This window comes from Stegostoma tigrinum, chromosome 38 (assembly GCF_030684315.1).
Source record: "Stegostoma tigrinum isolate sSteTig4 chromosome 38, sSteTig4.hap1, whole genome shotgun sequence".
NCBI lineage: Eukaryota > Metazoa > Chordata > Chondrichthyes > Orectolobiformes > Stegostomatidae > Stegostoma > Stegostoma tigrinum.
Window position 1 is genome coordinate 6388982 of NC_081391.1, and position 15634 is coordinate 6404615.

A 15634-nucleotide genomic window follows, 5' to 3' on the forward strand; every position below is an offset into this window, starting at 1 on the left:
ACTTCAGACTCCTCTGAGCCCATGTTGATTGATTGGGGTAGCAACGCTATTCTTAGCATTGACTTGCAGTTTCAAAAGTCAGTACTGTTCATGGGCCTTGGAATTTCATGGAGAAAAAAATCTGGACGGAACGTAGGTCTCAACTTACCACACGTTTTGACTCCCCTATCAATTAAAAAAAATACAGTTCCCTCTGCCTTATAAAATAGTCATTAAATCAACCCTACTCTACCACCCTCTGGGGGAGGCAACTCCACGCCCCACAACGTTCAAAAATAAATTCTCCTCATCTGCATCTTCAATGGGAAAACCTCTTTTTATACTATTCCCCTAATTCTGATCGTTCCTCTATGACAAGGAGAAACATTCTTTTTGCATTCACTCTGTCAAGTCCCCTCAGGATTTTACATCTCATACAATCATCTCTCATTCTGAGGAATGAATGGATATGCACACAATATGTCCAATATTTGTGTTTAAAATATTTGCCTCATTCCAGGTATTCGAGTGAACCTTCTTTAGATGTGTCTAATGCAGGTATGCTCATTTTTAAAATGAGGAGACCAAAACTGTACACAGTACTCTCAATGCGATCTCTCCAATGCCTCGTCCAATTCAGTAAAATATTCCCTTGCAACACGACAACATTCCGTTTGCTTTGCTAATCGCCCACTGCACATGCATACTAGCTTTCTCAGAGTCATGTACCAGGAGCCCAAATCCCTTTGTAACTTCAAGTTCTGCAGACTCACTGTGTAAACAATTTGTTGCTTTTCTACTCTTCCTGCAGAACAAGTTTACATTTTCCACATATCGCAGTATATAGTCCAAGTTGTCCAATTCTCTTCAAACAAAGGAAAAGTATGTGTCAATAATATTGTTAAATGAATAGTTATCCACAATGCAGTTACTTGCACCCAGTGCAAAACAGGCCCGCGGTATTTCCAACTCTCTCTCTCTTCCTCAGAGTAATCCAGTTTGGATTTCACTGGTGACTAAAATCTAAATCAGAACACCAAGATCTGCTAGCATTACCAACTAACACTGTTGCAAAATTAATGGGAACACTGGCCGAGATTTTCCTGCAGTGGTGAGAGTGGGGAAGTACTCTAAATTTAGCTGACTGGCAAGCCCATGATAAACTCCTCCATATTCTCCTGCAATCTAGTTAGAATATGCTGCAGTGAAGGTTGTCGAAGACCAGGGATGGCAAAGATTCCTTAATCTCAGGGATTTATCAAATGTATAAACAGTCTTAAGGCTGACACTTGAGGGAATCCAGGTCCTCTGATTCTAAGGAGGTTATAATTCTCATCAAAAATGCTGCTTCCACAGATGAACAGAAGCGCTGTCTGAATTTGCCTCTCGGACCCTGTTTGGACATCGCAATTAAAATGTTACAAATCTGAGCAGAGATTCTAAGGGTTGGACACCGGTCACTCCTGCTCTCCAGTCTCCAATCGGCTAAATTACATGCTTTCTAAAATAAAATCAACTACAATCACGCTGCTGCCAATGCACTAGAGCCATTTAAAATCGGACTGACAGCAGCCTTAAAGCAAGAAATAATACAGCAAAACTGCAGTCGTCAGTGCCACAAAAATCTGCTTCATATATTCTTCATTATTCTTTGTATCATTGGAATGTCCCAGTAATATCCCTTACTCTACAATTCTCAAAACAGTGGATTAGCTCTGGTTTAATGAATGTAGGACAGCATGCCAAGCGGACCACACAGTGACTCAGTGGTTAGCACTGCTGCCTCACAGTACCAGGGACCTGGGTTCAATTCCACTCTCTGACAGCTGCCTGTGTGGAGTTGGCACATTCTTCCCATGTCTGAGACAGCTTCCTGTGCATGCTTCAGTTTCCTTCTACAATCCGAAGATGTGCAGGCTAGGTAGATTAGCATGGGGTAATGTAGGGTTACAGGCGTAGGGGTAGGGGGTGGGTCTGGGTCGTATGCTCTTCAGACAGTTGCTGTGGACTTGATGGGCCAAATGGCCTGCTGCACCCTGTAGGGATTTTATGATTTTATAACAAAATGAAGAATACTTCTTTAAAAAAAAAGGAGACACCAACTAGGAGAAGAAAGCTAGTCAGAGCTAAGCCACACTAAAATCCAGAAACGAGAGAGGAGATCGGCATCCTGCCATAGATAGCCCTGAATAGTGGTGGTTAAACAAACAACTGGCAGAAAGAGATGGCTCAATGGACCTCCTCATCCTGAACGAGGACAGTGCCCAGTGACTCAAGCAAAAGACAAGGCAGCCATTTTCAGTTTGAAGTGCCAATGGATGATGCATTGAGACCTCTTCCAGAGGTTCCTAGCATTACTGATGCCCATCTTCAGCTAATCTGGTTAATTCCATAAGAAATGCCTGAACACATTGAATACAACAAAGAGTACAGGCCCTGACAACAGTCTGCAGTTGGGGGTGAAGAGATATGCTCTAAAAATGGAAAAAAAAACAAATTAATTTCCAAATTGAAAGCAGGACTGATGGCTAAATAGCAACTGAGCCAGTTAGAATTGTATTCACTGGGAGTTTAGAAGAATGGGAGAGAGGAGGAACACGGTATCTCAGAAATCTTTCAAAATCTAACAGGTCTGGGCAGGTTAGATAGAGGAAGGATGGATGTTTCTAAATGGAGGGGGAGCCCAGAACTAAGGATCATAGTTTAAAGAGGAGGGGTAATTCTTGTAGGTCTGAGATGAGGAGAAATTTCCTCACCCAGAGAGTGGTGAGCCTGTTGAAATCACTGTTATACAAAGTGATTGAGGCCAAAATATTATGTTTAAGAGAAACTTGTGGCCAAAGAGGGGACAGGGTGAGGGGGTGGGCGCAGGATTAGGGTTAAGCTTGATGACTAGCCACAAACAAATGAAGGGCAGAGCAGTCTCAAGGGACTGTATAGCCCATTCATGTTCTCTTTGTTTCTATGTAACTACCTGAGCTCCCAGCCAAGCTGTTTCAGTAGAGCTACAACACCAGCATTGACATCACAGCATGGGGAATTGCCTAGGTATAGTCTGTTCACAAAAAATTAAAACGAAGCCAATCTGACAATTATCACATCATCAGTCTTCTCTCAATTATCAAAGTGATGGGAGGTGTTGTCAACAGCATCATTAAGATCTTGGCTTGGGTTCTAACCGGACAAATTAGCTTCTGACCCTATGAGCGCCTGGGTCCAGACAGGGACAAAAGGGCTGAATTCCTGAAGTGAAAGGAAAGTAACTTCCATTAACATCCGTCTATTTGTCTTTCCTCCCATCATTGTTTGAGAATTGGGATTATGGGTTGCCAAGGTGAGAGGGGAGAAGGAGGAGGAGAAACTGTCCACTCCTCCAAATTATATGAAGCACAGAGGAAGATCGTTACACTTGGTGTCGAGCACATGAAAACACAAGTTCCTCAAGAAAGTATCCTTGGATCAATTACCTTCAGCTACTTTATCACTGGTTTTACTTAATTCATAATAAAATTACAACTAATTAATACTATTCATAACTCCTCAGATATTGAAACAACTCATGTCTACCTGCAACAAGGCCTGGATAACACAGCCTCAAGCTGGTATCCAGCAAAAAACATTTGCATCACCCAAGTCACAGACAATTATCATCTCCAACAGGCAAGAATCCCATGATATTCAATGGGATTACCATCATTTAATTACCCACATCAACCAGAATAATTAACTGGTGCCATTGTATATATGTAAATGCAATGTTTCCCTGCCTGGTGAGTCTAAAACTAGGAAACGTAGTCTCAGAATTAGCACTAAACCATTGATATCGCAATTGAAGAGAAACTTCTTCCCTCAGTTGCAGATCTTTGGAATTCTCCAGCTCCATGGGCAGTCAAAGCATGCTCAAATAAAGAACAAAAACAGAAATTGCTGGAAAAGCTCAGCAAGTCTGGCAGCATGTGCGAAGAAAATAAAATCAAAGTTGATGTTTTGGGTTCAGTAATCCTTCCTCTGATGCCAAAATGTTAACTCTAATTTCTTCTTCGCACATGCTGCCAGACCTGCTGAGCTTTTCTGAAGAAAGGCCCTGACCCAAAAATGTCAACTTTCCTGCCCCTCTGATGCTGCCTGGCGTGCTGTGCTCCTCCAGCTCCACACTTATCTCCGACTCCAGCATCGGCAGTTCTTACTAGCTTCCGCTCTTGTTCCTGATTTACTGGATCTGCAGTTGTTTTGGTTTTTATTTAGTATCATGCTCAAATAAAAGCCAATAGAATCAAAACATTTCTGGAGACTAATAATGTCAAGGCTTGTGTGGGAAAGTGACATTGAGTAGACGATCAACCATGATATAACAGAATGGCACAGCAGGTCCCAGGGGCTGAATGGCTTACTCCTTTTCCTATTTTCTGCGGTTCTCTCATATGTGGTTTCTTGTTATTAAACCTGGGATACCATTTGTCTCAGATTTCCCTGGACAGCAAGACAGGAGGTAGCCCAAGTCCTCCTCCTGCCACTAGCAAAATCTTTGCTGATGTCTAGCAAAATGCACCATCTACAAGATGTACTGTAGGAATTCACCAAGGCCCCATACAACAGCACCTTCCAAACCTGCAACCTCTCTCATCTAGAAGGATGTGGGCAGGAGAGACAGGGAAAGGCTACCACATGCGAGTTCTTGTCCAGGTCACAAATCAGTGTGACTCAGATCTACACTGCCATTCATTTACTGTTGTTGGGTCAAGACCTCCCACCTTAACAGTGCTCTGGGTGCATTTACACCTCACAGTGCAGAGATTCAAACCTTCAATATTTATCGTCACTCAAAATTGTCCTTGGCCTTTCCAGCAAGGCCCATGTGCCTTGAACAAATAATCAAAACATTGAAATGCACTGACTGAATGGCACAAGTTACCAGAAAAATCTAGGTCAATGAATTAAAGTTGATACGTAGTTTCTGAAGCTCTGCAATAACAAAGCTGCTTAGCCAGAATCAAAAACAATAGATATACCTGAACTGGAGTACATACAAGCAAAGTATGTATATAATACTATACTCAACACAACACCAAGTTTAGTCCTACATTTGTCGAGGAGAGAGTCATCAGTAAGACTGATTTCTACAGCAAGAAAAGATCTGAATCTGTCAGATCATTTCATATTAGTTTCACTTCCAACAAATGAAGGATTTTCTTCCAAGTTTCTTCAAATCAAAAATATATAACACACTTGCCCTTCCATACTTTAGTGACTGTCATGATGCAGCAGTTACGGTAATGTATCCATGTCCTTCTCTACACAAGCCAGAACGTCATGATTAAGATGCTTCTCATCACAACAAAAACCTGAAGGCAACGATGACGTTGTAGCAGAACTGGCTCCTTGGCCAATCCAGGCTGTGCCACTGCTCTGGAAGAGAGATCAGATTAGTTCCAGTCGTCTGCTTCTCCTCCACAGTTGGCAGACTTTTCAAGTACTGATTCAATTCTTTTGAAAAAGTTAGTATTGAATCAGCTTCCCCAGCCGTTAAAGAACTATGTTTCAGATCACAATGATTCACTATCCAAGACAAAAACCCCTCTTGTTACTTCATTCTTTAGTTATCAACCCCTCAGCGGCTGTAAATGGTTCCCTCTTATTTACTAGCAAGTTTGTACATTATTTTTAATGCCTCTATTAATCCTCCCCAACCTTCTCTGCTCTAAGACTGACTCAACTTCTCCACACAACTTTCTGCAAGCACTTCAAGGCCTTCATAAAAGGATGGTACCCAATTTAATACAATAATAATCGCAAATGAGGTTTAGCAAAGGTTTTCCATCACACTGCATTTCTCTTGCACTTTCTACCATTATGAATAACTCTAAGATTTCCCACATGCTTTTCTAAACAATGTTTTCCTGTCACTGACACAGTATGTAGATAGACCAACAAGGGGCGAAGCCACATTAGATTTGATACTGGGTAATGAGCCTGGCCAGGTGTTAGATTTGGAAGTAGGTGTGCACTTTGGCGATAGCGATCACAATTCTGTTATGTTTACTTCAGTGATGGAAAGGGATAGGTGTATACCACTGGGCAAGAGTTATAGCTGGGGGAAAGGCAATTACGATGAGATTAGGCAAGATTTAGGGAACATAGGATGGGGAAGGAAACTGCAGGGGATGGGCACAGTAGAAACGTGGAGCTTATTCAAGGAAAAGCTCCTGTGTCCTAGATAAATATGTACCTGTCAGGCAGGGAGGAAGCTGTAGAGTGCGGGAGCCGTGGTTTACGAAGCAGGTGGAATCTCTGGTCAAGAGGAAGGCGGCAGCTTATGTTAGGATGAGATGTGAAGGCTCAGTTAGGGCACTTGAGGGCTACGAGGTAGCCAGGAAAGACCTAAAGAGAGAGCTCAGAAGAGCCAGGAGGAGACATGAGAAGTTGTTGGCAGATAGGATCAGGGTAAACCCTAAGGCTTTCTATAGGTATTTAAGGAATAAAAGAATGACAAAAGTACGATTACGGCCAATCAAGGATAGCAGTGGTAAGTTGTGTGTGGAGTCAGATGAGATATGGGAAGTGCTAAGTGAATATTTTTCAACAGTATTCACTCTAGAAAACGACAATGTTGTCGAGGAGAATACTGAGATACAGGCTAGTAGACTAGGTGGGATTGAGGTTCACAAGGAAGAGGTATTAGAAATCTTACAGAGGGTGAAGATAGATAAGTCCCCTGGGCCGGATGGGATCTATCCTCGGATCCTCTGGGAAGCCAGGGAGGAGATTGCTGAGCCTTTGGCATTGATCTTTAACTCGTCATTGTCTACAGGAATAGTGCCAGATGACTAGAGGATAGCAAATGTGGTTCCCCTGTTCAAGAAGGGGAGTAGAGACAACCCTGGTAATTATAGACCTGTGAGCCTTACCTCAGTTGTCGGTAAAGTGTTGGAAAAGGTTATAAGGGATAGGATTTATAATCATCTAGAAAAGAATAAATTGATTAGGGATAGTCAGCACGGTTTTGTGAAGGGAAGGTCGTGCCTCACAAATCTTATTGAGTTCTTTGAGAAGGTGACCAAACAGGTAGATGAGAGTAAACCGGTTGATGTGGTGTATATGGATTTCTGCAAGGCGTTCGATAAGGTTCCCAATAGGCTATTGTACAAAATGCAGAGGAATGGAATTGTGGGGGATATAGCAGTTTGGATTGGAAATTGGCTTGCTGAAAAAAGACAGAGGGTGGTAGTTGATGGGAAATGTTCATCCTGGAGAGCAGTTACTAGTGGTGTACCGCAAGGGTCGGTGTTGGGTCCACTGCTTGTTTGTCATTTTTATAAATGACCTGGATGAGGGCATAGAAGGATGGGTTAGTAAATTTGCAGACGACACTAAGGTTGGTGGAGTTGTGGATAGTGACGAAGGATGCTGTAGATTGCAGAGAGACATAGATAAGCTGCAGAGCTGGGCTGAGAGGTGGCAAATGGAGTTTAATGCAGACAAGTGTGAGGTGATGCACTTTGGTAGGAGTAACCAGAAGGCAAAGTACAGGGCTAATGGTAAGATTCTTAGTAGCGTAGATGTGCAGAGAGATCTCGGTGTCCATGTACACAGATCCTTGAAAGTTGCCATCCAGGTTGACAGGGCTGTTAAGAAGGCATACAGTGTTTTAGCTTGTATTAATAGAGGGATCGAGTTCCGTAACCAAGAGGTTATGGTGAAGCTGTACAAAACTCTGGTGCGGCCGCACTTGGAGTATTGTGTACAGTTCTGGTCACCGCATTATAAGAAGGATGTGGAAGCTTTGGAAAGGGTGCAGAGGAGATTTACTAGCATGTTGCCTGGTATAGAGGGAAGGTCTTACAAGAAAGGCTGAGGGACTTGAGGCTGTTTTCATTAGAGAGAAGGTGGAGAGGTGACTTAATTGAAACATATAAAATAATCAGAGGGTCAGATAGGGTGAATAGGGAGATCCTTTTTCCTAGGATGGTGACGGCGAGCACGAGGGGGCATAGCTTTAAATTGAGGAGTGAAAGATATAGGACAGATGTCAGAGGTAGTTTCTTTACTCAGAGAGTAGTAAGGGAATGGAATGCTTTGCCTGCAACAGTAGTAGATTCGTCAACTTTAGGTACATTTAAGTCGTCATTGGACAAGCATATGGACGTACATGGAATAGTGTAGGTTAGATGGGCTGGAGATCAGAATTACAGGTCGGCACAACATCGAGGGCCGAAGGGCCTGTACTGTGCTGTAATGTTCTATGTTCTAATGCACCTTCAGGTATTTCTTTTCCTCCAACCAATTATACCACTTAGTTCACATTGGAGGATCTCGTAGTGCAGGGGCTTGCCTGAGCCAGAACTTCCTGGTTTGAATCCCATGACAGCATTCAAAGGCCAATGAAGGTGTGTTTGTGTCAGGATGATCAGCAATCTGCTACACACACCAACAGCAGGCAGTAAGAACAAGGAGAGATTCCTTGCCAGCTTCATGTTGGAAAGGAGTGGAGTTCCTTGCGTCCATTGCTCCAGACTACAACACAAATCTAACAGCACAGGTTACACAACAGCAACTTGGGGTTTTTGGGGGACCAGTTGAATGGACTGTAGTTACGGACCAGGCTGGTGCCAATAGCATGGGGTTCAGTCGCTGCTCCAGGTGGAATAGATTTAGGACCTGGCTTCTTTCCCTACTGTTGGTGAAGATTATGATTTGTGCAGAGAACTGCGTTCAGGTAGCAAATAAATATAATTAAGAGTTTATATTGCCTCTCATTCCTCAAAGCAAACTATACCACTGCAAAGAATGTTAAAATTCATCAGTCATGGGTCAGTCCATTTCACCGCTTAAGGACTCCTGAGGTCTCAAACCATGTTCCTCATCGTTACAACATTCCAAAGCTTATGCCAGTCACACCCGAGGCCAAGTCACCACCATGTCAAATGAAATAATTGTTCAAGCACTGACCTCAAGAGGGCACTGCTGTACACTTACCTCCAGATTACAACCCTTCCACTGCTTCTTGTTCTGTAGTCATTTAAACACAATGGGCTTTAATTTGCCAAAAGTGATGATGGACCCATGTACTGGTCAATTACCCACAATGTCTCTGGATCCAATCAATGACAAATTTTGGAACACTTTACTGGGCTTTTTAATATCCCGCAACAAAGGAATTAACATTATATTAATAATATATTAACATTAGGGAACAGGTTTCCATGCCTAGAGACTTTCTGAGCACTGAATTGGTTTGTTGACAACATGCGTTTTGTTTTTCTGCCTTGGTTTCATATCTTTCAAATTCATATGCACTCTGACATTCATTGCCTTTTTTGGGTGGGGGTTGGATACTCAATGCTCTTCTTTTACTCAAGTCATCACTAAATTAGATGACAAGTTATGGCCCATGAAGAGATTGGAGGGAATTATGGATCACATTGGCAAATTGGGTTTAGCGTGATACAGTACAATAGGAGGCCAATCAGTCTATTGAGCCTGCTGGTTCTCTGAAAGCACTAATCAACTCGTCCTGTTTCTCTCTCACTGCAAAAACCCAATGTGTTGAATTTGATTAAATCAAGGACAATAAGCACTAAAATAGGGATCTCTTGCTAAAACTGCACAAAGCAAAATCAGACCACACCTAGAATACTGTGATGCTTTGCTCCCCTTATCCAAGGAAGGGGACGTCAGTAGTAGATGCAGTACACAGGAGGTTCCCTAGGTTTGATTTCTGGTAATGGAGAAACTTTCTTAGGAGAGATTGAGTAAGTTTGGCCTGCACTTGGTGGAGTGACAAGCAACCTTAATGAAACATAATATTCTTAGGGAGCTAGACAGGGTAGATGCAGAGAGTTTGATTCCCCTTGTGGGATAGTCCAGGACCAAAGGGCATTTCAGAATAATGGGTCACCTGGTTAGGACAAAAGACAAGAAGGAAATTTTTTCTCTCAGAGGGCTGTGAATCTCCAGAAAGCTATCAAGGCTGGGTCATTAAGTGTAATCAAGACTGAGACAGACAGATTTTTAATCACTAAAGGATTCAAGGGTTATGGGGAAAAGGCAGGAAAGTGAAATTCAGGATTATTAACTCAGTCAGAGATCTCACTGAATGGTGGAGCAGATTCAATGAGCCCCTTCCGCTCCTACATTTTACAGAAACTCAGGCTGTGGCAAAGTTGTTACTCATTCCTGTCAGAAGAATTAAAAATTCAACAGCAGGATCCCTATAATAAGGTGAAGTTCTGGACCAGCTGAACCCATCCAGCTATTCTGTGTAAACAAATCAGAACTGGAGTTAGGCCCATCTACAGCGCAAACGCTACAAACATGGTTAAACCTGTGATAAAGTTAGAAATGCAGCTGGTTGGAGACAAAGTGAAGTTAATGCAGCAAACAGAAAACAGTGGTGAGAAATGAAAAAGTGGACATTATGAAGGAGTGGGAGATTCCATCTTTAAGTTTGTCAATCATTGTGAAGGACAAGAACAACAATCCGACAATCAGGCATCCTCCCCATCAAGTATACACCTAGTGATTGCATTAATGATAAGGCAGGTAGTGTCGCATTTATCCACAGACAGCATGACATACAGAAAAGGATTATATTGATCTTTCACAGCTAAAATTTTATCAATGCCTTTACTGTCAGAGTACAGGCCACACTAAGGTATAAACAAATTTTAAAAATAAAGATTTTTTCACATATTTGTTGAGATTAGGCATGTTTGTAGACAACTCAGGTTACATAGCAACCACTTCAAAGCTGTGTGGACTAGTCCATTTGGATTCAATTTATCATGGCCTAATTGTCACTGTTATTAAATGTTTCCACCACTTTCAGAACATGGCAATTCAGCCAATAAATTCCATGTCCCCACCCATACAATCTCTTATTCGTTTACCATTTACTTTGAATCCATCACAATAAATCTCACCCGCTCCTTCATTTTGAGTTTTTTTTTTAAAAAACCTTTCTAACACGCAGTGTAGATACTAACTCGTCAGAACCGCAGTTTACTAAGGGTTTAGTGAAGTTCTCTTCATTGGTGGTTGCAATTTCTATTTGTAAAGCCTAGCGTCGCACTTTCCTTTTAGTAACCTTCCCAGCGTAGCCGGTCAACTTTAAAGTGCACGTAGATCCCCAGGTTCTTCCGATCACCGCTCCCTGTGCCCTACCTCCCATCAACTTCCAGAGTTTCTCTCCAAATAGACGCCCGTAATACCCTGATTGACTGGCTACAGGGGCAAGTGCCGGACAAGGGGGAAGGGAGTGTGGCGAGGGAGCAGTGAGGGCTGGGGGAGGAAAGTGGTGAAGGGGGCAGGGAGGGGAGAGCCTGGCTGGCCCACGTGGTAGCCCCAAAAAGGCCTTGCTGGATAATTCTGATCCGATTGCGCGCACACACACTCGGTATGGGTTTATTCCCCTCACCCACGTACCCACGCCGGCCTGCTTCCTACAGAAGATCAGATCTGGATGATGCTTCGCCATCTTTCATTCCGACCGCCACACACAGCCGCCAAGAGGCACTTCCGCTCGAACTTTGACCCTTAACCCAGCGCGTTCATCCAACGTATTTAAAATTGATAAAGATTCAACGCAACCAACTGGAACTTTATTCCATTGAAACTTAATAGCGGCCCAAAGAAAACTCCAATCATAAACTTTTAAAAGACGGCGAGGACGTGGGCGGGCTGGCTATCATCACTTCCGGTAGGAGGACATATAAGGATAATATTTCAATAAAACGTAATCATGGGGTTGATTCAGAGAAAGCATCACTGTGATATAATTTTGTTATTTCAATATGTTTATTTGAGTAAGCTGTACGTTGTCATTTGTGGTGAATAAAGATCAGCGATTGTCAACAATGTTTGTCACTGAGCGGATCGGACCTTTGGCTGTCTTTTAAAGGGGCTGTTTGTGACGTCATCACCCTGCGACATCTTTGTCAGTGAACAAAATGGCGGCGCGTGTCCTGTTTCTCCGCGGGTACCAGGTAAAGATAGTGCGGCGCTTCGCATAACCCGAGGCGGAGGGGGGGCGGGTTGTGGAGGGGTGTCAGGCTGAGCAGCGTCCCCCCCCCCTCCACTGTCATCCTAGAGTAAACAAAAGTAAACCTGCGGCCCGACGCCGTGATTTTTAACCGGGGCTCGATCCCCATGGCAACCAGTTCACTTGCCGGGTGCACCCCGCTGGGGATTTTATTCGAAGGCGGGCGGTGGTGAAAAGAGAGTTGCAAGTTTTAAGTTTCGGTTTACAGAAAGGCAGAGCGGAAGGTAGGGTCTAAGGCCAGCACTCTGCCCCAAGGTGACGGCAAGGTGACCCCAGTCCTGCTCCAATCTGCTGCGCTCTCTTTAAATGCAGTCACTAATTAGTTCTCTCCTATCAACCTCATGCCTTGTTTAAGGCCGTATCGTAAGCTCCTTTTGGATTTTTATCGAATTATCGCTATAAAAACCTCGCAAACGCGTAGACTTTTTTAAAAAAAACACTGACGAATCTGACATATAACCGGTTTTAAAGAAACGCAATAAAACCCTTGTCTTTCAGAATGGGACAAATGCTTAAAAGAACATTGCAGGGCCCAAAGTGGGGCCAACAGGAATACTGATCAAAATGAGGCCGTAGGCCAATCATCCCCTTGTATGTAATGCATGCATGCATGACTGCCAATTCATCAATCCTTGGGCAAGTTGATATTTTGGGTAGAATCCCTGTTATAGGAACTGAGGGATGGCCAAGTGTTGTACTGAACAGATTAAGTACATGGATAAATCTGCTCACTTTAAAGAGAAAACTTTGGCATTCTTCTTTCAAGTGATGTGGCTCATACTGAGTAGATGACTATTGACTTCCCATCTTTATTGCTTGGGAAGGTGGTGATAGTTCATTTCTTGAACGACTGCAGTTTGTGTGTGTTTAGGTGTTTCTGCAGTGCTGCCAGAAAGGAAGTAATAGGATTCTGACCCAGCAACAGTGAAAGAATGTGATAAAGTTCCAAGTTAAGAGGGTGTTATTTGGAGGGGAATGTACAGGTGGAAGTTTTCCCACTTACATGCTGCCTTTGACCTTCCAGGCAGTAGAGACTATAGGTTTAGAAGCCCTGTTGTATATAGCTTGGTAAGTTGATGCAATGTATCTTGTCAATGTTACACATTGCTGCCACTATGCATTGAATCCCTACAGTGTGGAAACAGGCCCTTTGGCCCAACAAGTCCACACCTAACCTCAGATCATCGAATCCAGGCCCATCCCCCTACTCACTCATCCCTGAACACTACGGGCAATTTAGCACGTTCAATCCACCCTGGCCTGCACATCTTTGAACTGTGGAAGGAAACCGGAGCACCCGGAGGAAACCCACGCAAACACGGGGAGAATGTGCAAACTCCACACAGTCACCCAAGGCTGGAATTGAACCTGGGTCCCTGGTGCTGTCAGGCGGTTGTGCTAACAACTGAGCCTCTGTGAATGAAGCAGTTGAAGGTGATGGATAGATGCCAAACAAGCAGGGCTACTTTGTTATGGATAGCATGAGGTTTCTTGAATATTATTGAAGCTACATCCATCGATGCAAGTGGAGAGTAGTCTACCAGACTCAGAGTTATGCCTTGAAGATAGTGGGCAGGCTTTGCAAGTGTATGTTTATGAATTGATGAGTACAATGGTATCATGACTTGATAGAATGCTATTGTTATGGATTGTAGAGTTTTTCTTCCTTTCCGGACTTAGTTTTATTTTAAGTTTTTTTTTCTTTATTTACTTGTTTTCCTCCCTCCATTGATTAAAATCAAGTGAGATTAGGGATTATGGGGATACAACCACACATTGTGATGTTTTTGAAAATCCACTTTTTGCAACTTGTTGACAGGCAAGTTTAAAGCCTTCAGTATTCACCTTCACCCTGACTAGCTCCCATTTCATTCGTGCAAAACTTTAGTCTTTAGCAAAGGGATTTTCACTAAAAGCCACAGTATTTTTTATTTGCGAATGTGATAGCTCATTTACTTCGTCGTAGAAAAAGTTGGCAGAGTTCCTAATTGCACATGAGGTTAAATATTAACAAGTCAGGTGATATCAAGGACAGGCCAATGTGAGGTATCTCTCTTTTACTCTGTTATGGGTGAGAGCACCACTTTTAATGTGATTTTCTTTAGATGTGATAACTGTTGGAACTGAATCCAATTATATGCATTTTTTTTAAAAAATTGGTTATAGGAAAGCAGATTCTAAACATCAGGTTTTAAGTAAATATCATTGCTCTGTGACAATCCAGTAAATTGCGATTGTATCAGTACAGCAAGTTCTGAAACAGTTATGGGTATCATTCACTCAACCTTTAGTCCTTCTTACGCCCCATTGCCAATGGTACAGTTTCACCAACACTACCCACCAGTGCAGAGCATCCTTTGTTATCTCGCTTAATTGGTCACTTTGTATCTATCAGTCAAGGTATAGTATTAAGTGTTGTGTTGCTGTTCGGCCACCTTGATATCAATTGAAGCATCCCTAAAATTCAAAGATGCACATTCCACCTGGAAATTCTCAACAGTGCCAGTTTCATTCATTCTCCAGGGAATGTATGTCACTGGCAATAATGGCATTAATTGTCCATCCCAGTTGTTCTGAGGAGTTGCTGGTAGAACTGTGTGTAGCTAGTAGTCAATCATTGGGGTGGTAGTGGAGGCACAGAGGTGGCAGAGTGGGTAAAGATAAAGGATCCTCATCCCTGAAAGGCATGAGTGCAGCAGCTAGGATTTTGCTACAATTTGATGGCTTTGTGTGGTCATGTATCAGCTTTTAATTTCTTCTTTTGTTGAAGTTGAATTCTTAAGATCAAATTAGCAAGAATGAGATTTGAACATATTCTCTTGAATAGTCCAAGCTATTAGGTTGCTTGTTCAATGCACAAATAACCCAAGCTGATCTTGTACCCCAGGCCACAGCCCTGAGTGCCAATTGTATTGTTTTTTAGAAATCCAAATATCTTACATTGACTAGTACCCCTTCATCTAACCTGTTTGTTACCTACTCAATTACCTGATAAATTTGTCAGAACGATTTATCCCCCTCAAACTCATATTTACTCTGCTTGATTAGGTTCTGTTTCTAGATGCTGTGTTACAACATCCTTAATGTTAATTAAACCTTGAACCAGATGTTAAGCTAACCGGCCTTCTTTTGTGTCTTCCTCCTCTTTGAATCAGGGCGTTACGGTGGCTGTTTTCCAATTGTCTGCGATTGTTAGAAGATTATCATCAGTATAGCCATCATCTCCATCTACTTGTTTGAAAGCCCTAACTTGTAATACTTATTTAAGTTCTGCACAGTTGTTTTCAAGCTGAATTCCCGTCCCCCCCCAAAACTGAATGTTAAATTCCACTCATTGTAATTACCCTGCAATGCAAACATACCCCGCTGCTTTGTAAACTTGTATATCTGCGCCCCCCACTCGCAAATAATAAATTTGTTTAAACCCACTTTACAGCCCAAGGTGTTCAATTTTACCAGGACACTAGTCCAAGCACTGTTTTAGTGAATACCATCCCACCAGAACTGTACTAGTGCCAGGGTGCTGTGAACTGAAGCGCGTTTCTACTGTACCACCCTCTTAAGCCATCTATTTAATCTAGGCCCGAAACGTCAGCTTTTGTGCTCCTGAGATGCTGC

The 15634-nt window shown here is 42.7% G+C and overlaps 2 protein-coding genes across 2 annotated transcripts in view; one reads left to right on the top strand and one right to left on the bottom strand.

Moving 5' to 3' along the window:
• phf5a (PHD finger protein 5A) overlaps positions 1 to 11492 on the bottom strand; it is a 39046-nt gene extending 27554 nt beyond the window's left edge. Inside the window, exon 1 of the mRNA XM_048521492.2 lies at positions 11401 to 11492. Coding sequence (XP_048377449.1) covers positions 11401 to 11452 — 52 coding nt within the window. The 5' untranslated portion in view covers positions 11453 to 11492. The remainder of the gene's footprint in view (positions 1 to 11400) is intronic.
• Positions 11493 to 11892: 400 nt separating this feature from the next.
• The window catches only part of aco2 (aconitase 2, mitochondrial), a 55629-nt gene continuing 51887 nt past the window's right edge, over positions 11893 to 15634 (top strand). Inside the window, exon 1 of the mRNA XM_048521429.1 lies at positions 11893 to 11960. Within this exon, the coding sequence (XP_048377386.1) occupies positions 11925 to 11960 (36 nt within the window). The 5' untranslated portion in view covers positions 11893 to 11924. The remainder of the gene's footprint in view (positions 11961 to 15634) is intronic.